The 23,774-nt window shown below is 38.4% G+C and overlaps 1 protein-coding gene across 5 annotated transcripts in view; it reads left to right on the forward strand.

Moving 5' to 3' along the window:
- The window catches only part of SLC39A12 (solute carrier family 39 member 12), a 50,999-nt gene extending 32,379 nt beyond the window's left edge, over positions 1-18,620 (forward strand). For 3 of the 5 annotated variants that reach the window (XM_054057353.1, XM_054057351.1, XM_054057352.1), the window contains one exon: positions 1,215-18,620. In XM_054057353.1, the coding sequence (XP_053913328.1) occupies positions 1,215-1,343 (129 nt within the window). In that variant the 3' untranslated portion in view covers positions 1,344-18,620. The remainder of the gene's footprint in view (positions 1-1,214) is intronic. The other 2 variants (XM_054057349.1, XM_054057350.1) reach the window with 1 other exon arrangement.
- The last annotated feature ends 5,154 nt before the right edge of the window (positions 18,621-23,774 follow it).

Consider the following 23,774-nt stretch of genomic DNA (forward strand, 5'->3'; position numbering starts at 1 on the left):
TTGCCTATATTCTATGAAGATCCAAGACATTTGGGTTTTCTTGTTATTTTTATGAAAAACTTTAAAGCGGAGACAGAATTTTCTCTATAGTTTTCTTTTGGGCCCACGCCAACTTCCAGAGAAAGAACAGTGCAGGAGAAGTAGACCCCATCTGAGAGAGGGAAGGACAAGCATAGCAAATAGCTGTAAACATACCCTGTCAGCCTCCTTGGTCAGCATCACTCCGTTGTCTCCCAGTGGCTGATGCTGTTACAGCTCCTGTGAGGAAGCTCTGAAGAGCAGAGGAAATAAGTAGCTTCATTCAAGTGCAGGCTGCGAGTCAAGCTGGAAGGCAACATGATGTGAGTGTCAGGACCGCTTGCTCTGATTTTTAAATATTTTATTTTGGTTTTACATTCACAACAAATAGACCAAAAAAACCCACAACCGAAACCAGAGGTCAGTACCAGGCCATTACTCTATGTTTACTTCCGAATTCTATATGAAAGTATCAGTAGCCATTAGTGTCTCCTCTGGTGCTTGTAACACATAAAGCATAAGTATTAGAGTCTGAGCTTGAGGCATTAGTATCACAGGCTTTATTGAGACATACTTTTTAAAAAAACTTTTACAAAAGAGACTATGTATGGTTAAAGGTCAATGTAAGTAGCTTTTAATATGATCATAAACAGCTGTGGCCCTTTACTTGATTTAAAACTTACAGACAAAAATATTGATGGTGATTTTTTCAAGCTTATTTTAAAAATATTGACTAATATATTTAGTAAAGCCCAAGTAAATAGCAGAGTTGCCAGGTATTCCAGTAAGAGCAGGATTGATTCTTTATATAGTACTGAAACAAGAAAACTCAAACTAGCTTATTCCCACGAAAGGGAATCAATTATTTTACTAAAGAAGCATTTCCTTACAGACAGCTGTTTAAAATTACTAAAAACTATTGAGAAGTTAACAAATACTGGAATCTCCTTTATAGCTCTTATCAGTGCTAGTACGAGAACCAAAATGGGTAAAAATTTGATTAATTTAAATATTTCACTGTCAAGACCTGTGATGTTACAATGTACAGAACATGCTACAGATTAATAGTTGTATTCAGAAGCCCAGCATTTTTAAAGTCTTTTTTTTAATGAAGTTTGTCTTGTTTTCCCAGAAGACTTTTTTTCCCAGAGATGAATATATCTGGCTCTCATTCTGGTGTCTTGTTCTTTTTTTAGCTTCCTGAAATGACTCATATTCAGACACGGCGACCCTGGTTGATGTTTCTGCTACAGAACCTTGGATTACTATTAGGCTGGCTTTGCCTCTTACTTTTGGCTATATATGAACAGAAAATTAAAATATAAATTTTCTGTTGGAAATCTTGAAGTACCACTCATGACAGTGGATAGCATGATTCACAATTTTGTCATGTCTGCTATAGTGATATATAAATTAAGTTGCTAGGATTTTTGTATCTGAACAGTATATAACTATTTCACTTTATTAACTTATTGTTCAGATTTTGTAATTTTTTTTTTGTAAACATGAATGTTTAGAATTATGTTTCATTTGTTACTGAGTTTACCAGATCCCATGCTCAAATTCACAGGAGCTTTTGATTAATTTTCTGTTTTAGTTGAATGCTCTTAGTGATCCCTGCCAATCTGATTGAAGAAAAGAATAAAACAGTTTTATATACAATAATTAAAGTGGACTAACCACAGTTGAATAATTTGAAGCAGAAATGTCTGTTGCCTTACAGTACAAAGAATAAAAATATTTCTATAAAACTGAAAAGTAGAGCAAAACAAAACTGTTAAATGGCTCACAGCAATCTCATTATATCTGCTTTACCTACTTTGTCAGCACAAAGATCCATAATTCTCATACCTTACTGGTCCACTGTGGCTCGTAAAAAATGACAAATGTAAATGTTGATATTTATGATCTAGAAATCAAAAAATGCCCTTTTCCGACCGTAATATAGTTTCTCATGGATGGACTCTGTGACAGTCAAGCATTGCACTGCGCTAACTGTCAGAGTAACTGCTTTCTGCATTATCCCAACTCTCATAGTTGCTCATAGCAAATGTTTATGGATTATTCTAAGAAATGTGTTTAAAGTATTTTGCCCCTGATAGCCCTTCCAGGCTCCTCAGGTCAAGGGATTCCTTGAGCTGGATGTTGCTTCTGAGCCATCGTGTTTAGTAAACACCAATAGTGCCTTCCTGCCAGCAGTTAGTGTATTCATACATGTGATGTGCATTGTGGAGAGAGCTGTAACAATTGTCTAAAGTACACATAGCAGTGTTCTCTCAGGGCCTCACTGAAACACGTTCTATCTTGAGTGATTTGGGGGTAATTAGTCCTAGGTTGCATAAATTGAGATGATTTATTTAATTCAGTATCCAGACAAATACACAAGTTCTGTCTTGATTCTGAGGTGCTGAGCAACTTCCAGGAGGTAAAAAGCAACACGATTTCTGCTACTTACATGCTATCAATTTTTGGTGTAAGGGCTCCCCTCTACCTAATTTCTATTTTTGTCTGAAAACTGAGATGCATTCTTGCTTCTGCCTCTGAGATACTGTGGAAATACGGAGAGCAATTTACAGAACAAATATATATTCTTTATGCAGCAAGTGGGTATTTTATTTTCCTTGTCATAAATCAAGCTTAAAACATGGCTACAATACGATATGATTATCTCATAATGCGCACTGGGTTTATTTGGCAGCTGCTAATGAAGGCACAATTATTCTTATATTACAGAGGAGAACAGAGTCTACTCTCTTAGAGCACTTTCAGTTCCCAGAGGCTTCATGGGCACCATGCTACCTTATCACCAAAATTTAAAGTGAGAGTAATTCCAAGTTTTGTTGTTTAAAATAGCCCAAATTCATGAGATTGTGGACCAAGTCATCCACAGACTACCTTTGTGAAAAAAACATTTACATCTAGGCATTTACATACCTTCAGAAACCTTGTCCCAAACAATTTATCCAAGGTCACCCGGGAAGTCTCTGTCTGACTAGGGAAATGTATTGAGCTGTGTTAAGTCCCGAAGGAAAGTCCTAGCTTGTTTTATTTAGGTGTGCAAATATTATGACTGCTTTTTTATGTTGATTTAACTTTGAAAGACGAGCTGAGAAGCCATGACTGATGCTTCTCTTTTCAAAGTTTACATTTTTCTGGAGTTTGTGCTTGCTTTTAGTAAGGTAAGATTTTTTTTTTTTTAAAGTGGTTCCCAGTATTTATCTGTGTGCATTGGCACAGAGTCATTCCATGACCTTCAGTTGTGACAGTCAATTCAAGCAATAGCAGGACAACACTGGACGTAAGCAAAATCTATTCTTGTATCAGATGCTGCAAATGAATATTGGAAATGTTATTTCAGAAAGCAGAGCTACTGTAGTTTCAATGCTTATGTATGCTTAATAGTCACTACTGCAGAAAACAAGATTACCAACATAATAATTTTCTGGCCATATTATTGTATTCTGAAACATTTTTCTGCTATTTATTATGTGTGAATGAGGGGAAGGAATTTCTGGCAGTCTGAACTTTGAAACTGCATGTGAGCATGGCTTCACATCCTGACACGATCTGTGAACATACTGCATCCACATCTGTTAAAAAAATACCATCTTTTGGCTATATATATCTATCAGGTTTCTTGATCACACTTAACAACCCAGTATATTTATGCAGCTTCCACCACAGGCACAAGTATGTTGCTCAGAATGCCAGTTAGTCTTTATTTCTGCCACAGAGCTCATTCGCTTTTGTGGTATTTGTCAGTAAGTGTCAAGTCTGAACACCTGAAGTCTCGTTAGTGTGTAGAATTTTGAATTACTGCAGCACCTGTGAGAGAACTTATCTCACTGCTTTGAGTTGATGCTCTGCTGTAATTCTCTTGAATTACTGCATTTAAAAAGATACTGAATGTGGAGCTTTATGACACGTAAAACAAGACTAGACTGTATGTTAGGAACAATGCATCATACAGAGGGCTGGAAACTATTTCTATAGGACACTAAATTAGAAAAATGAGTCAGCTATATCGACCTGCAGGATTCATCTATTTTGTCAATGTCCTCTGAAAAGCCGAAGAAAAAAGATAGAACATGGTTTTGCATCCTTACAAAAGAGAAGGTGGTGCACGAATGTTCTTATGATGCATCCTCTTTTTGTTTATTTTAAACTCTGTAGAGTTTATTCATACAGATTTTAAACAAGGCTCTGCTGAAAGCCAGGTATTTCTTTCTGTTCCTCCAAACCCAACAGACAGAGCATAATATGCCAATGTTTTCATGGAGTCAAATCCTGAGTAAGGACTGCAGAACTTCATCACTTGCAGCCCTTAAATCATGACTGAGTATCTCTCCAAGAGGTATGCAATTACTCAAACAGATGTTATGTGCTTGATGGAGAGATTACTTGGTGAGGTTTTACAGCCTGTCAGGCAGTTCTGACTAGATAATCATAATGTTCCTTTTGAAACCCTAAAACATACGAATCTATAGATTCAGGATTTTTCCAAAAGAAGTTGGTTAGTATTTCTTTCATCTATTCTTAGTTTTCAGGCAATGTCAAGATGAGAGAAAAAAAAAATCTTGCTTCCCTACACAAAAAAAATGAGAGAGAAAAGGAAAGGTGAAAGAATCGATATTTTTTGCTGGAATTTAAATGGCAGAGACCCTCATAAAAAATACTTCCAATTCCAAACTATTCCGAACTTGTAAGCATAACACAGCTGAACTTGTACCTCTCTTTTCTGTATATGTTACACATTACCCAGTGACTCCTAAGACAAATCGTCTCATCTCTGCAGCCAGCTATGCTAATGCCCTTAGAAGTTTCTGGAGCTCATCTGCATGTTTTAAATACTGCCATCTATTCCTTCACTGTATTTTACGCTTTAGGCATGAATGTGGCATTTCTCCAGAGAAAAAATGTCTTTTTCATATAAGAAAACATGATTAGCTTTGGTTTATATATGAGGATTGTTTTTCTTTCACCCTGCCATTGCACTTGAGAAAGCATATTATTATTGTATCAATGTTTATCCTGCAGCTAGAAACCAAACCCAATTTTGTATGAAAATGAGAATTAGGGCTTACAATTTTATGATAAGGGCATACTTAATTAACATTTCTAGCTTTTCTTGCTTTGCTGTAACCTTTTGTCAAGTCTTCCTCTCATCTTAAAAATAAGCTGCCTTCTATTGTGAGTGTAGCCATAGGAATGTGAATACAAAAATACAAGCGGTAGTTACTCAATGGCTTTAATCAAAACAAAAAGTCCTGCAATTTATTTCACTAGACCCCTTCGTTCCCTTCTCTGCAAAAGAACAAAAAATCCACACGTGGAGCTGTTGCTCTGGGTCACGTAGGAGAATGTAAGAAGTGCCTTCTTCCTTTTATGTCTCTGATAACAGGACCAAGCACAATGGGAGACCCTGTGTAGACGTCTGGTTGCATTGAAGTCATTGCCAAGCTCCCATCAGTGGCAGCGCAGAACAGCATCCTGGTGCAGGGGGTGCAGGAATTGCAGAGGGCTGGTGCTGCTTCCTTTCACAGAGCTGACAGGAGACAGAGCAGGCAGGAGGACTCCGGAGGGGCAAGCTGCAGTGCAGCACTTCAGTAGTTGTAGCAGAAGGATCAAAGGTTTTAAATCTGTGTCTGCATAGTCCTGCAGGAGCTCACTTCAGGGCAGATTCTCAAATGGTTCTGGCTTTGGCTTTGGACATGAAAGACATCATGAAAGACATCTGGCTGATAACCCTTCAAGCGTGGGTTCCCGCAGTCCAATCCACAGGACCCCAGCAGTCAGGGTCACGCAAAGGAATGGCACTTCTCTGCAAAGGAACCTCCCACAATACTGTCATAGATAAAAGGACAAGGCCTGTAGTCATGACCAGGGTGGTCCACCTCTATATTACACCTGCACGGCACCCTAACAAATCACAGTGCCAGCCCCTCCTTCCCAGGGTCTCAGCCTTGAAATTCCCAGAGAGCATTAAACATGGGATCACTTGACATAAATCTACCTAGCAACTGTTTACATAGTGGCCTAAGATAGTGACAATCAACCACTAATCCAGTGCTGAAGATGTGTCTATATGCCATTTTGTCCCACTGCAGCTGGGTTGTCCTTTTCTCAGATGCCAGCAGTCCCTAACTTGGCATTTCCCGGAGAGGTGACAAGAGATATGCATAGGGGAATAGACCAGTCAATTATTATTTCAGGACTTCAAAAGCCATCTTCCTATTCCTGTGCAAAGATTTAGTATGACCTTGGAACAAGAGTATACCTACTTTATGGCTGTTACCCTAATCCAGAAGTGGGTGGGTAATGAACTTCTTAAGTATACGAAAAAAGTATACACTGTACAGCAGCTCAGTAACAAGTAACTGTAATAATCAGCAAGTTTAGAAAGATTTAAGTGGACAATATACATCTGGTGGCTTAGTATACCCAGGACAGCATAGCAGCATTCAGAAAACATGATACGCACAGCTGAGATGTAGCCATGCATGCAGTTCTTTTCTCAGGTGATATCTAAAAGAGGAGTTGCAGGAGTACTAGAACCATTCCATGACACTCCAGAACCTCACTGATGATAATCTTTTTCTGTACTTTACACAAGGTTTCAGAGAAAAAGATACCATGAAGAAATGAGGCCTCTTCTGTAACTAAGCAAAGAAATAAATACAAGTGGGAAGGCACTCTAAATTGTATAGTGATTCATCATCCTGCACAAATGCAAAGCATCCCCCATTTCGCTTTGAGACAAACAAACAGATACATAACAGGAAAGCGAGAACAAGGAAGTGTCCAAGAGAAAGTTCTTGTAGACAGCTGTGTAAATTCCAAAACAAACAACAAATATGTAAAGAATATTACTTTCTCTTCATCGTCATTCATTCTCACTGGTAATTATAAAACCCACAAAATTCTCTGCAAGTGTTGCAGGAAAATATTGTGTCTAAGAAGTTGAGCTTTAACACTGGGAATAGTTTAAATATTACAAAACAGATGACTTTTAGTAACTCTTAAACTTGATGCATACATTGAAAATACAATCCATATGTTCACAGCCATATCTTTCAGAAAATACATATTCATAGTTGATGAAATCAATATCATTTCATGTGCAGGATTTCCATTCCATTTCAAGTAATGAGAAGGAAAAAAGATTATGAGAGCACAGTCCATTTTCTCTATCATTTCCTACTATAAAACCTACATTATAATTTGGCTTTTTACAGTTGCAATTAGCAGGAATATGCCATTTGTCTAGACAACAAAGTAGCTGACTGTCTGGCATAGCATTTCTGCATTATTAGGGTGGACTAAAAAAGCACATGACTATTTGATGTAAATTCTTTTCTAGCATGTAATATTTTAATATGCCATAAAAATTCTTAGGTTGGATTGTCCTCCATTCCCAACCCTGATTCTCCTTTGCAGAGCTATGTTTTTTAGAAGTAATTATAATGTACTTCACTTGAGTGAAGTGAGCTTTTCTGCTTCCTTCCTTCCCCTCATTTCAGTTATTCCCCAGTATGATTCCTGCTGTATGTTCAGTTTCAGTATCGGTGGAAGAAAACTAATTTGTCGGAAGAACTTTTTCCAGGCATTTCATAATCAAAGTATATATTGGATCAAGGGCAAGATGGACCTTGGAAGGAATCATCTGAATTCTAAGGAAGGATAACCATACAAACATCAGTTCCTACCCACTTTTTGTTGGTATCAGAAAGCATACTCCAGGTTTAAGGGGGGGGGGGAACAAAACCCAAAAATATTTGAATGGCACAGTGCAAATGCAAACATCAGTCAGTTTACACGAGATTGCAAGTGATCAGATCTCCTGCACTTCTTAAACATTCTTTTTAAAGTTATTTCTTCCCATTTGTGACATATTAGCTGACACTGGGCATGTGCCTAATGTTTTGTAAATGCTCAGTAAAACAATTGCTAAACTCTTCCACTCTTACAGTCTACTAGTATTACATATGAAGACACAGAAAAGCAGATTCTAATAATAGATACTTTTTTGATTTAGGCAATATAACTGAAAATTCGTGATGACCTGAAGTAGATATTAATGAACTTGCAATATGCTTCTGTAGTTTACAGTTCTGGTATGAACGTAAACCATAGTCTTAACAAGAATTGCTCTTGATATTCTTCTATCAGTGTCATATAAGTGATATATATTTTATACCTTTCCCTCTTCCTCTACAAATCACAAAACTAAACATACCCCTAATTCAAGGCTGTGACAACAAAAGTTCAGTTCCCTAGCTTTCTCAAGATGTACTTTTTATATGTTCAAAATGGCTATTTGAATCATAAAAAAAGCCCTTTCCTTTCCTCTGCACTTATGTTATACCTAGTTCAGTAATGGCCACCTTCAATAAAGAATTGTCAAGCTTGTTCCAGTGAAGCTGGTCATTCCTATGGTAACAAATGGACACTCTTGAAAGAAGAGATGTTCATGTTCACTACATTCATGTTTACAAAATGGCATTAGATATCAGATTTAGACTTTGCTATTTAATGCTCTTATAATCAGTGAGACTTAACTTCATAGCAGGTAAATCTATAAACCACTTCTGAATTCTCAGGTTAGTTTTATGAGAAATGAGTGAAACTTTTCTAAACCAAATAATTTCTGCTTTATACTCTTTTAAACAAAACATGGGCTTTTGCATTCTTTGTAACAAAACTCCCAAGTCTGCACAGTGCCTCTGTTGATAAGATCTACATGATAAGGAGATCATCTGAAACACAGCCAACAACCAGCATTGATTCTCAAACACTGAAAGTTCCTAGGCAGTACGTTTGATGAAAAACATGTTGCGTGTTCATTTATCCCCTATGTCTATTTAAAATCTGAGATATAAACATCTCTTCTACAAACATACTCAACAAACCTATATCTGGCTTACATCCTTCAGTCACAGCAATGACATTTCATTAGCTAATCCATTGTGGAACTGACTTTTAACAAAATAGAAGCAAATTCAATTTGTTAAGTTTAACCTGATACCCTTTCAGTAAGTCTACCACTACAGTTCTGGATGCCTTATGTTATTGTCTTCTGGTGACAGACAGGCTGCTGCAAATAGTTTAATCATAATTAATCTGCTCCAAATGGGGGGGCGGTGAGGTGGAGTGGGAAGGGAGAGAGAGTTTAAAGTAACCTTCTAAATGACATGGTACTGCACCTTAGACTGTAAATGGGTCCTTGTCCTTCTTAGCCCTATGAAGATAAGACAAATAAGACAGAACAAAACTCTGTGCCATGAGGGGGAAGACAGCAGTGCTTGATATCTCTGACTGCTAGACAGTAATCATCATTGACAACGTAACAGCTTCGGCACTAGGTTGTTTCTCTTTTACTGTGCCTGTCGGCTACAGGCTCATCCACTGTTTTCACTCTAATTATACAGTGTTTCATATTACCTACTTCAATGAGGAAATAATTGATCAAGCTCTCTCAAGGAAAATCTAATTGAGGACAGAGTTCTTTCCCAAATAAGATTTTAAGATTTTTCCACGTCTTGTCTATCACATTATCCCATCAGTCGAGCTCTGCAGAAAGGTAAGAAAATGGAAAGGCTTCTACAAGAGTTCAATGAAAAATTCAAACTCCAGGGATTTCCTAGCAGTTTTAACGAGCATCTGTGGGTGTTATTAGTAGTAAGACACAACAAAAGACAGTTCCTTAGGGGTGTGGTCTTACCTCTGTTCTTGACTTTGGAAGAAAACGTCAGGACAGTAGAAGAGAATAGAAGAGAATACAACTGTCAGTGGAAAGCCCCAAATATACTGGGAAGCCAGCCATTTCTAGGGATGGCTAATGCAAAAGTTAGCAAAATATCTTAATCTAGTCCTTTTCTCTACAGCTTAGAGGCTTTTGATATTGCAGTGATAATTTTTAGATAGATCTAGTGAACCGTATCAGATTCTTTCCTGAGAACACATCCCTTATCTTTCATAGATCTGAACATGGTCTCTCTTGTCTTTTAGATATTGTCAGAAGGAGATCGTTCTGTTAAATTTTATAAAACAGCATGGCAAATCAGAATACTCAGAAGCAAGTCCAAAACTAGCTAGTCCCAGTTCCAGAGACTGATTACGCACTTTCTACAGGGTCTATGCCAGTGCTCAGTCACACTCACAGTAAAAAAAAAGCTTTTTCTTACGTCTAAGTAGAAATTCTTGTATTTAAATTTGTGCACATCACTTTTTGTCCTGTCGCTAGATACCACTGAGAAGAGTCTGACTGCTTTTCTTCAAATGTCCATACTTATCGATAAGATGCCCCTGAGCCACTCCTCATGCACCAGATGCTCCAAGCCACTAACGGCCTTTGTGGATCTTCTCTGACCTTGCATGTCCATGTGTCTCTTGTCCTGGGGAGCCCAGCACTGGTCCCAGCACTCTGGTTCACCTCACCAGGGCTGAGTATAGGGAAGGGCCAACTCCCTCAGCCTGCTGGCAATGTTCTGACTAATGCAGCCCGGGAGGCTTTTGACCCTCTTTACTGCAACGATACATTACTGCCTCATGTCCAACTTGGACACCAGCATCCCTAGAGTCTTTTCTGCAAAGCTGCTTTCCACCTGGTCATCAGCCCGTAGTGGTGTATAGCATCATTCCTCCCAAGGCGCAGGACTTGGCATTTACGTTTGTTGAATTTTATGAGATTCCTGTATGCCCAGTTCTCCAGCTCCGTGGAAATGGCAGCACAACCCCAAGGTGTGTAAGTCACTCTGCCCAATTTTGTACCATTTGCAAGTCATAGTCTTTCTTTACTTTCTCTCTGACCTACTGCCTTAAATTAATTCTTGCAGAGTGCTAACGGGAATAGAGAAGTGGTACTCCTTAGAATGGCCAATAAATGTGATGTAAGTATAATGTTTCGGGGAGTAGGAGGCAGGGATTTCAACACTCTCCTGCAGAAAGCAACAAGACAATTTACCCAGCAAAGTTAGATGGCTTGAGTAAGTGTAGGAATCTGTGCTTCTCTCTCAACCATCTTTAGAAAGGCTGTGACCATATTTAGTTTTTTCTCAGATGCCAGCACACACATTAACCAATTTTGAAGCACGTGTTAAGGGGGCTTTAGAAAATACTTAATATATAGAACCTGAATCCTTAAGAGATATATTCTGTTTGATCAGACTGCAACAGAAATTGAACTTTAAGGAGCTTACAAGTCAAATGAGAGTTACTCAGTGTGCTATTGAACTGCTAAAACTTATGCATCAATTGATTGGATGCTCCAGGATTGCACCCTTTACAACCAGGTGGTTGGATTCTGCTTAACTCCTGCTCCAAACTTCTTAATATTCTGTGGGCTCTAGAGTTACAAAGGGAAAGCAAAAAGCACAAGCTTTTGGTCCAAGAATATGACATACAGAAACTTTATCCTGACTATGTCCTTTCCAGCCAGCCTTACACTCCCACAGTGTACAATACTCACTGTCAAACAATAGCTAAAAATTCTAGAGAAGGAAGGAAAATGAGAGATGAGACAGATATTGCAGTTATTTCATCCTGTCTAACACTCCCAGCCAGTCTGTATCCCTGCAAACGAGTACAGTTTATGTTGTACAAAGAGTATCAGAGCTGAAGAGTTTTATGTTTAAAAGTTTAAACAAGTAGGCATTTTTTGAAAAATAAAAATTGCGAACTGTACTTACTACCCATCATCTCCAGCCATCTCCATTTCTGCCCAAGTTATATGAAGCATATTCATGCGAAGCACCCAAATACCAGTTCATTTATAAGCTTGTTTGGAAATCTGAAATTCAACAAATAGCATCATCTTTCCATAACTTAACATTTTAATCGCTATCATGAACTGATAGCTCCAGCACTGCACAGTTCTGACCGTACTAGGAGCTTTCCATGGTTTTGTTAATCCCAAAATGTGCCCATCAGATAAATTTCCTGTTTGGATAGCACTTCTTGTCTTTCCAAAGTTGTTCATTACTCTAGAACATAAGCTTTAAAATGCTAAGTTAGTAAGATGTCTTTTTATCTGAGTGGATGCATTAAAGCATGATCATTTAGAGCAACAGCCCCTTGCATTTCAGAAGTTGCTTGAGAGAAACTGGGAAGAAATCGAAGATAATCTTCAGTAGTGAACCACAATAATGAATTGAATGTGTCTCAAAGGTGATCTCAATGCATTTAAAATAAGTTAATTTAACACAAATTTTATTAATCACAGATGCTTTGATTAGTATAGTTTTCAGAGCTCTTGCTTCATTTCTATAGCAGTTTCAGGCCTGGCTCCAGCATGAAGTCATCAAAATTAATCTACACAAAACAGTTCTGCACCCTTACAGGAATGCAGAAGGGTCCTTTTAACAGAAATACCAGCTGACAGACATCAGGGCTCCTCTGGTATCCTGAAGGGTTCAAATATAAGGAAAATAGTTATTCATGTGTAGAGAATTGATTCAGTAGAAATGGGTAATATGCAGAAGTATGATTCCTTCAAAGAAAACCACAGACATTGGACAGGATGGATCTGGAAAAGCTTAAGTCAACCCTTCTGACCCTTGTGAGGTTCAACAAGTCCAAGTGAAAGGTTCTGCACTTGAGTTGGGGCAATCCCAATTATCAATACAGGCTGGGGGATGACTGAACTGAAAGCGACTCTGTGAAGAAGGACTTGTGGGTACTGGTGAATGAAAAGCTGGACATGAGCTGACCAAGTGCACTCACAGCCCAGAGGACCAGCTGTATCCTGGGCTGCATCAATATAAGCGTGACCATCAGGTCAAGGGAGGTGATTCTATTCCTCTTCTCTGCTATTGTGAGACTTCACCTTGAGTACTGCATCCAGCTCTAGAGCCCTCAGCACAGGAAAGACATGGACCTGTTGAAGTGGGTCCAGAGGAGGGCCATGAAGATGATGTGAGGGATGGAACACCTCTTCTGTGGAGAAAGGTTGTGAGAGTTGACGTTGTTCATCCAGGAGAAGAGACAGCTCCAGGGAGATGTTATTGCAGACCTTCAACACTTACAGGGAGCCTGTGACAACGATGGGGACAAACTTGCTAGCAGGGCCTGTTGCAATGGAACTAGGGGTAATGGTTTTAAACTAAATGAGGGCAGATTTAGACTAATCACTTAGAATCATAGAATAGTTAGGGTTGGAAGGGACTTTAAAGATCATCTAGTTCCAATCCCCCTGTCATGTGCAGGGACATCCCACTAGATCAGGCTGCCCAAGGCCCCATCCAACCTGGCCTTGAACACCTCCAGGTATGGGGCAGCCACAGCTTCCCTTGGCAATTTGTTCCAGTGCCTCACCACTCTCACAGTGAAGAAATTCTTCCTAATGTCTAGTCTAAATCTGCCCCTCTTCAGTTTGTACCCATTCCCCCTCATCCTATCACCACAAGCCTTTATGAATAGCCCCTCTTCAGCTTTCTTGTAGCCTCCTTCAGGTACTGGAAGGTCGCTATAAGATCTCCTCTGATCCTTCTCTTTTCCAAGCTGAACAAGCCCAACTCTCTCAGCCTGTGCTAGCAGGGAAGGTGCTCCAGCCCTCTGATCATCTTTGTAGCCCTCCTCTGGAGCCATATAAGTAAAAAACTTTTTACAATGAGGGTGGCGAGGCACCAGCACAGGTTGCTCAGAGATCTGGTAGAAGCCCTACCCCTGGAAATACTCAAAGTCAGGTTGGGCAGGACCCTGAGCAACCTGATCCAGTTGAAGATGTCTCTGCTCACTGTGTTTGGACTAGATGACTTTTAAAGATCTCTTCTAACCTAAACCATTCTATGATTCTGTAATTTGTAGACAGAATGAAAGCAGGATCTTTGCCTTATGCAGTACTTGACAGAACAGAAGATAAACCAATCAGGTAAAATATGGGACAGGAGAAGACTAGAAGCTGTTAAACAAGGCAGACTCTACATAAGAAAATGGTTCTTCCACAAGCAACAGCTTCTTTGTCTCCTGAATACTTGATGACTCTCTCACCTCTATGAGCAGAGAGAACAGTGTCATCAAGTTTTAGCTCACTAGCTTCTTCAGCCGATGTTTTAACAGGTGAGTTTGGCCTGCTCTGCTCTGTGAAGGCAATCATTGAGGTAGCGCTTTTCTATCTAGCCTAGTCTTTTATAAGGGTTATTACAACTTGGTTATCTCTAACTCTGGAAAATTTAGTTGCAATGAAGCACAGGACAGACTGATTAATAGGTCATTTGATCGTACAACTTTTACATCTTCTGAAAAGTCAGCTAAAAGAATCATTGTAGGTTCAAAGCTTTAACAGTAGTTTGAGTTTCAACAAGTAGCTCCAAGCTACTATCTTCCTCCTCAGGAAATTTTGTTTAAAATTAAGTCAAGATTCTACAATGCTATTCAAAGATGATGATAACTAAACCAACACTCCAATTCTCAAAACTAAAATTCAGAATTAAAATAAAATAAAAAAAATCAAATTGGGAACATCTAGTTTGGCTAGAGCCTAAAGGGGACATGCTGTATAAAATATGGTAGCAAGATAAAGTTTTTCTGAACCTCTGGTGAAGATGTGTGCTGTATTGAGGCTGTGTCTTGTGTAGACTGAGGAGCAAGCACTAAGTAAGTTTAGATTGCTTTTGTTTTATGAAGTGTTGATTGTCTCCCATCTTCTCAGCTGAGCTGTATGTCTCTAATTAGCCTCACTTTTATAAAGGCAGGAAAAAAACAAATGCTTTGCTTTGGTCCTGAAAATTAGGATACTAATGAATTGGTAAAATAATTTTAAAAGATACAAAGAAAACTGCCTCTTTCTAAGTATAGCAGTAATTTCATACACCTACCCTTCCACAACAAAAAATGGAATTGCCTATTTCTTGCTATTAAAAATTTATCACTGTTTATAGTTGTATATGTAGTTACCTGCTCAACGCATCCTCTGTAGAAAAGCAAAATTAAGTTAGTTCTTTAATGGCTAAACGAGTTCTTCAGAAATTCACAAAAATACACTGCTGTGTTGTTTCAAGTACTTTTAGTACTTTTATCACTGCTTTCTCAAAAGTTTATCAGTTGGCTACAACTAGTTCACAATAGCTCTACAAGATAAAGTGAAAGATAATCTGTGAAAGATATTCTATTGCAGCAGTATTTGCTCCTGTTGACTTTTATCAAAAATGTTCAACATTCAGTTACTCCAGGAAAAGCTCTTTTATTCTCCTCAAGACACGTATTTAACTGGGGTAAAATGAAAGACAATCTCTTTCTTGTGCTGTAAACAGATACAGAATTGCAAACAACCCCAATTCACTTAAGGAATGCTATGTTTCAATAACATTTAATGCCAAATAAATTTATCAAGGGATTTCTTTACTCTTTGCAATGCTAATTGCTTAAGAAGTGTAACTCCTATGTTTTCGCTGACATGGGTTACTGGGTTTAGCATAAAATTCATTACAATCTCATTGGTTTGTAATCCAGTCTGATTTCACCATGGAATTTTTTAGATGATGTTTCTTGACATCTTTTAGTTGTAAACAATATGGAATAAAGTCAATGATATGGCTTCTCTAGAGAAACTACTCTCTTTTTTCTAAGTGCTGCAATTTTTTCTTAGTCAGATACACATTGCTCATAAAATCATGGCAAACAACAGTTGATATCATAAATCATTGGAAAATACTAAAATCTCCAGTGAAGTGACCTCTATCTGTATATTGCATGTTTGCTCTCAGCACACATTTGTGGTCTGAAGAAAATCTGGAGATTATGCATTCTCAGGAATACTGGATACTTCTAACTAACCATTTATTTATAGATCCAAGGCAGCAGAAAATAAAATGAATAGCTATTTTCTGGAAGGAGAGTTTACTCCATTATTATGCACCGGATATCACAACAAAAATGTGTTGTTTCTATTTGGCCTCTCCCAGTGAATTGACAACACATTTGGCTGTCATCCTTAACAATTTAGGGTATACAAAACCAGGCTTTCAATAAATATTTACTTTTGTTGTTTTGTATAAAGCACAGTGCCAACACTGTTCTCAACAAATGAGAAAAAAGCTTTAAACCTTCAAAAATGTTGAAGTAATACTTAGCTTTTCTCATTTTAAAGCATTTCTTTCTTTTAACTGTATTTGTGCTCTCATTTGGGAAATGCTAGCAAGATGAAATTTTCTGAACCTTTTAACGTAATGGAAGATAAAATTTGGCAGCTGCTATGGAAAACAGGTTATTATCCTGTGAACTTGTTTTCTACTCAAGCTTTTACAGAGGTTCAGAAGTTTAGGTGGATATTTCAGGTCTTTTCAGTGGGGTTATTTTACAATAATATTATATTATAATAATATTATATAATAATATATTATAATAATATTATATTTATAAATAATATATTTTTGAATGGATCTTATTTTAAGGGTTTGAGCATTTCAAATAGAGGCTGGTACAAAATCTTGAAGTAAGATTTTAATTATTTATTCATTAAAAGTATCACAAGCAAATTCAGATAAGTTGCGTTTATATGAAGTTACTACTGAGAAATGGAACAGATGGCAGTCAATATAGCTATAATGTTTCCTGCTTTTTTCATCAGCCTGTAGGGCAGGAGAGTATCAGGGTGAGAGCTGTGGATTTAGAGCTGCATAATGCACTGCTACATCACTTCCCTGGGTTTCAAATTTCCACCGGTTGTGTCTGTACAGAGGAGCTCTGTCAGGATGGGAATTAGATAAATGTGTCATTCAGGTTTCTTGATGATGAATGAAATTTTGATTCTTTAGGAGTACAGTAGGACATTATTGCATCCTTATAAGGAAGAGATGAACACTCAGTACTCCGACCTGTTTTTTTCAGGCTGCTACGTAAAAAGGACTATCTAACAGCTATCAGTGTTATAAATTCTCTGAAGAACAGTAGTTCTACCAAAAGTAGAGAACAATAATAGACTAGCTTCATCTTATGGCAGTTTTAATACTTGATGGAAGCCCATAGCGCTGGAACAAATAAACCAGAAGAATCTTATCTTCTCTCTGGAGTGACTTTTCCGGCAATGCTCAGAGAACCTGACCTAATTTCAGGAACCTTTCTGCACTCGTGCTAATATGAAATGTAACAAAAGCACTTAAAAAGTATTCCTGATAAAATCCTAGGGGCAAAGGGTGGTCCGTGCCTCTATCCTATCTCATTACCCCAGCAGGCATCTATAAAATTTGAGGTGTCTTAGCTGGACTTCAAATGATTCATCACTTTAAAGACAATTACAGCACTAAAATAGATTTAAAGCATGCATTTTGTAGTAGTTTGAAACTTCTCCTATGGCTTGTAAAGGAGATGACTGTAAACGAGTGCATATTTATATTGTTAATGTTTTACTTTTCTCTTACAGATTTATGGTAATCATGCCAAAACAGTTCATCCATATAAAATATATAAGAATTTTGTCTACAATAATTGATTGTTTTAAATTATTATTGAAATAGTTAAGAGCTTGCATGGTCTCTGCCTCAATTCAGAGCTCTCCTATAGGAGTTTATTGGACGAAATTACATATAAATTATCCCAACTGGTTGTTGTACAGCTGCCTCTTTGTAAAGGTGTAGTCATTTTAGGACAGCTGATGTCACAGAATTATTGTTGTTTGTTGTTGCTGTTGTTGTTATTGTTATTATTATTATGAGTATTATTATTGTTATTGTTATACCAGCCTACTTGATAGCATACCCTTTAGTAGACTTAATTTACATTTATGGAGCTGAAATAAAATTCTTCCTTTTCAAAAAGTTATGCCTAGACCTGGTACAGCATGGTTTGTTTATCTATCAACATTAGCTGATCAGGTCCTAGAAACGCCACCACTGGCAACATGGGTATGATGTTCGCAAGTGTTTATTCACAGGTAATGCTGCTGAAATGTTATTTTTAGAAATATCATACATAGCTTTTTTACTAGCAGCATTCTCACTCATGAGACTAGTGCTGTTAGCACTGTGTTTACAACATCACTGTTAATCTGAGAGCCTTCCAGGACTGCTACAGCCCACATATGCTTAAATTAACCGTGTTGCAAGTTTGTTAAGGCAGTAGCAAGAAAGTGCCAGGAGAAGTCCTTGAAAACACAAATTAAAGTCAGAATAAGTACCAGAGAAAAAGAACATGGAAAAACATGAAACAACATGGATCAAAAGAGCAACTGCTGCTTTGACAAAAAAGGTAGGAGTCACCAGAGATCAGACCAGAAGTTTAGCCTCAAGAAAGTGATTAGATTTATTAGAAACTGTCAGCCTCTGGCCTGGATGGGCGCACACTCTCCTGGGTTGAAAACTGGTTGGATGGCCGGGCCCAGAGAGTGGTGGTAAATGGAGTTAACTCCAGCTGGAGACCAGTTACAAGTGGGGTTCCCCGGGGCTCGGTACTGGGTCCAGCGCTGTTCAATGTCTTTATCAATGACCTGGATGAAGGCATTGAGTGCATCCTTAGCAAGTTTGTGGATGACACTAAGCTGGGTGGAAGTGTGGATCTGCTGGAGGGTAGGGAGGCTCTGCAAAGTCGTCTGAACAGGCTGGACCGCTGGGCTGAGACCAATGGCATGAGATTCGACAAGGCCAAATGCCGGGTCCTGCACGTGGGGCACAACAACCTTATGCAGTGCTACAGACTAGGGGAAGAGTGGCTGGAGAGCTGTACAGAGAAGAAGGACCTGGGGGTGTTTGTTGACAGTGACTGAACATGAGCCAGCAGTGTGCCCAGGTGGCCAAGAAGGCCAATGGCATCTCAGCTTGTATCAGAAACGGTGTGACCAGCAGGTCCAGGGAGGTTATTCTCCCTCTGTACTCGGCACTGGTGAGACTGCACCTTGAGTACTGTGTTCAGTTCTGGGCCCCTCATCACAAGAAGGATGTTGAGGCTCTGGAGCGTGTCCAGAGAAGGGTAACGAAGCTGGTGAGGGGGCTGGAGAACAAGTCTTATGAGGAGTGGCTGAGAGAGCTGGGGTTGTTTAGCCTGGAGAAGAGGAAGCTGAGGGGAGACCTTATTATTCTCTACATCTACCTCAAAGGAGGTTGTGGAGAGGAGGGAGCTGGCCTCTTCTCCCAAGCGACTGAGGACAGGACGAGGGGGAATGGCCTGAAGCTCCGCCAAGGGAGGTTCAGGCTGGATATCAGAAAAAAATTATTCACAGAAAGAGTCATCGGGCACTGGCAGAGGCTGCCCAGGGAGGTTGTTGAGTCATCTTCCCTGGAGTTGTTTAAGGAACGGGTGGATGAAGTGCTTAGGGACATGGTTTAAGGGAGTGTTAGGAATGGTTGGGCTCGATGATCCAGGGGGTCCTTTCCAACCTGGTGATTCTATGATTAGGCAACAAATTGTATTTTCACACTGTATGATGGCTTCAATGGCTATGGAATCAAACAGTGTTTCAAAATCACATATATTTTATTATTTGGTACTCCATATACCAACCTGGATGGTATGTATAAGCAGCCATCAGACAAATTTCTAACTCAGAACTGGAGAATCATAATTAATTCATGTCAATGAACCTTGTTTTTTCGATTCTGCTCCTCTTATAGCTGAAATTTTTTCCATGGTACCTATCAAGACAGTGTATCTTTTTGACATTTTGACCTTTTTCTAAGAGGCATGTACAGTTTCAAACGTTTTTCTTTTAAACTTCATGAGAAGTAACTGAGGAGCTGTCGAAGCAAAGGTCTCTTGGCATATGTGTACTTAGTAGACTCAAAGGCAACTAGTCATATAAACCAAAATTTTAAAATGCTTCCAAACTAAGATTAATTACCAGATGTTCCAGGAACTTTATCGTCATTCCAGTCAGTCTTGATGTCCTTGCTTTGTGGTATGTGTGGTAGTTGCCTTTTTGGCACTGCATATTATTTCCTGGAGGACTTCAAGGACTCGAGCTCCATTGCTTTTTGTGTGAATTGATTTTACTGCACACATTTTCAGGCTATAGGAAATATGAGAAGCCTGTATGATTTCTCTTGATTATACTGCAATTTGGAAAGTACCACCACGGGAGTCTAATCTGTCTTCGCTTTAAATGCATGGGGATTAGTGCTAACGAACGTTGCATGTGACACTCAGAGTATCCAGAGAACAGCCACTTCCTATTCACGAAATCCTGTTGTGTTTATCTTAGGGCATTTTGGCCTCATAGTTTCCATGGATGTAGTCATAGCCACTTGGAACAGTCTTCAGTTAAACCATCTTCTCTCTAAAACAATAAGAAAAGCAAACATCAGAAATGTTAAAGAAGCTCAGAGAGCCCTGCACTTAGTTTACCTGTGAGTTTCAGCATGTATGCACTATAGGAAGGGATCACAAAGGCTGCACTCATTATTCAGAGCTAGTTTTGCAATAGCTGGCAAGCACTGACAATGCACACTTGCAGCAGGACAGAGTGCAGTATGTGCCAGTCACCTGCGTACTACCAGCACGCTCAGGCGGAACCTAAAGCTCTCACTGTTCCCTACTGCTTTCCTGTTATCCATGCTAGCTCACTTCAGCCATTGGTAGTGCAGATTTCTGGCTGCCTGGGGATGTGCCGTAAGGCACCTTTACACACTTAGCTAAACTGTATTGTCACAGTCCAGTTGTTGTTTCACAGCAGGTTCTCATTTACACTTGGCTTCAGAAAGCAGTGGTGTTTCAAAATCATTTTGAAGCCTGGCAGAAAGTGATGAAATAATTTGGTTTTCCAATTTGCAGCAATTCACTCTCAGCAAAGCCGCTGACTGATAAATATTTAACAATTCATATGGGCTTTTCTGCTAGAAATGTGAAGACGCAATTTGTCTGCAGATGTAAGTTATTCATAGTAGTAATGTCTTGGTATGTTTTTACAGAGAGCAACGTAAGTTGATAGAGAGGTTATGAAAATGCCTTTTGACAAGGCTGATACTTGATTATCATAGGTTCCATAGAGAAGTGTAGTTTCTTACAGACAAAGATACAAAGTAGTTTCAAAAATCACCTGTTGCTTGTCTGAAACACCTAACAAACAACAAAGGATGCCGATTGTACTTCTGCAGCAGGACAGGCTCTGGGCTTCATGCTTTCAGAAGACTTACAGTGCTGCTCCAACATCAGATGAAGAAGACAACTTTGTAGACACTACAGCCTGTCAGACTACGATCAATTCACATGTTAATGATGTGATTTCACTATTCCAAGCCTGGATGGCTAAGTAAAGACTAAAACAGTTTGGAAAAGATTTTATATTCTCTAGAAAACAATAGCTTTTCATCAAATAACAATTCTTCCTGTGCTTTCACTTTTTAAGTCTTGCAGACTTTTATTATTTTTACTCTATGAACAATTTTCTTTTTTATTTTTATTTTTTTTTTCCTTTTCTTTTACCAAACTTGGCCTTGGATCACAGGCAGCTCAACCTAGGCTATTGTTCTGTCACATATTTCTGTTGTGAGTTGGATTTTTTTTTGTTTGATAAGAAATTCAGATTCAATTTCCTCTAAAAGATGCTGTGCAGTGCCTCTGAAATTTAAGCTACTTCTGAAATACGATGTCTGATCTAAAAATGGGATTATTCTTATTAAATGTGATCTGAATTGATGTTTCACAGTAAAAAAAGCAAACCTGAAAAGCCCTGCTGGGGTACCAAGCGATCTCAGAGGCACTCAAGGCAACGGGCACCATATTTCTTTCTAGAGTTGCACCTGTGAACAAAGACTAGCTAAATTTTCCCCTGAGAAACGCTTACATGAATAATAAGATACACGTTATTTATCTGTCAGGAGGTTCCTGTAACAATTGCGCACGATCTACCCTAAAAGCAAGGTTCCTTGGGACTAGAAATGAGGGGAAGGTTAAATGTTAGTTTTGCAATTTAATGGTTAAATATTCCAAGAAGATGGGGAATTCCTGAGATTTGATTCCTGTTCTTAAAGGACATTTTAATTTATCCAATGCCTATTTTGGTTAAAAAGCCAGAACAGTCTCACCTTGGAAACATCTAACTGTTCTGCACTTCTGTTTCCTCAGCCATAAGTTATAATTTCACTGGCTTATTATATTATTATTTCTAATCAACCTTCAGATCTGTGGATGGTTTCTTGCACATAAATAAAATTATGTGAAAAAAGATTGCATTTAAATTATATAGTTCCAGACAATTAGAAAAATTAGTCATTCTATCAGACTTTCAGAATAATGAAAGCATTAAATGTACTGGAACATATACCTATTGTGCACGAAAGACATCTGTCTTAAAATTGTTTTTCCCTTTCTGGTTGAAGCATGATAGCAAATGTAGAAACTAGTGAATTTTCTTGCAAGGTATAGAATTTGGCTACGCAAATGAAGAGATTATGTATAAACACTATACTAGACTGTGGTAAATAAACTTTTATTGCAGTTGCAAACAGTAACATGGATGCTAATTAGCATTTATATAGATTGCTATTGCACAACGGCATACGTGCAACCCAAGAAAAACAGCAGAGACTCTGCTACATAGTGAATTGAGGGTGCAGTGTGGATTAGCATGTCTTTTGACAGCAGCATTTCATGACAAGCACTCATAAGCAGCATCTAATCTCTGTTTCTGAAGTCTCAGAGCAGGAGCGATATACAAAGTTTCTTCTGTTCTCACGTTCTTCATGTCCAGCCTGATACCTCAGCATGCACTCTGTTTGCATTGGTAATTGGTAAGAAAGGAGTGCGTTAACCGTTATTACAACGTTAACCTTGTTTATTTAGGGGAAAAAAAAAAAGAAGAGAGAGAGAGAAAGATTATCTAGCATACTTACACTGGCAGAAGTTCCTAGTAAAAGCACTTTTAGTTTACAGTAGTAGCTGAACAAATGCTGGAGTCAAACCAATATTGCTTCCAAAAGGAACCACACAGCAAATGAAGCTGGAATCACTGAATGGGTGATTACCTTCAGCTGGCCACTTTGCTGCTTTAGGACATTGTTGCCTCAGCAAAAGGGATGGCCAAATGGCTCTTTTACTTGTTGGATAACTATTGCACTCAACATATAAGCAAGAACCAAGAATTAATCTTGCTTTAAATTAGCATACTGCATTTGAAACAGAGGAGTTCAGGAGCTGACGTGAGCCACAGTTTGGCTGCAAACAGTTAAATTTTGGTCCTGACTATGTTACTGTGTTTACCGTCATTGTTTCCTTTCTACTGAGTGACATATATAGCAAAATTGAACAAAACAGTATTGTTTTTCCTCAAAGCATGCCATAGAGATTTTTTTTTTTGTAAAGAAAACAATCTCACAGTGGACTAAACTGCAAATCCCTGAGCATTTAATCATGAGATTCATGCTGATAAGTAATTCTTATGACATCGGTCATATTAATTATGCAAGTGGCCATTGTTAGGAGACTTAACTCTACTACACAGTGTTGGCTTTTCTCATGTGTTTGATCTATTCTAGATGTTTTGTGCCAGCCTGTAGAAACAAAACCATATTTTTCACTCTGCATAGAACAGTAGAAGAGCATTTGGAAGATATAAAAATAATTACTGCAGTAAATATTGAATTTGTTTGTACTAAGTGCTTTGGAATACTTGCATGAGGTAAGAATTGTTTTTTGCTTTTCTTAGCAAATTTTCCCCCCATTTCTCTATCTGAAAGTGGATGTCAGCAAATGAACAGGTGATCCTGCTGAGAGATGGCTTAACTAGAAAACCAACAAGATTAGACACTAATTTTGAAAATATCATGACTTCAGCAACCTTCACTTATGTCTTTCTGTAAGTCTAAAACCAAGTTAAATTAATGTAATATCAATAT

Source organism: Cuculus canorus, chromosome 2 (assembly GCF_017976375.1).
Source record: "Cuculus canorus isolate bCucCan1 chromosome 2, bCucCan1.pri, whole genome shotgun sequence".
Taxonomy (NCBI): Eukaryota; Metazoa; Chordata; class Aves; order Cuculiformes; family Cuculidae; genus Cuculus; species Cuculus canorus.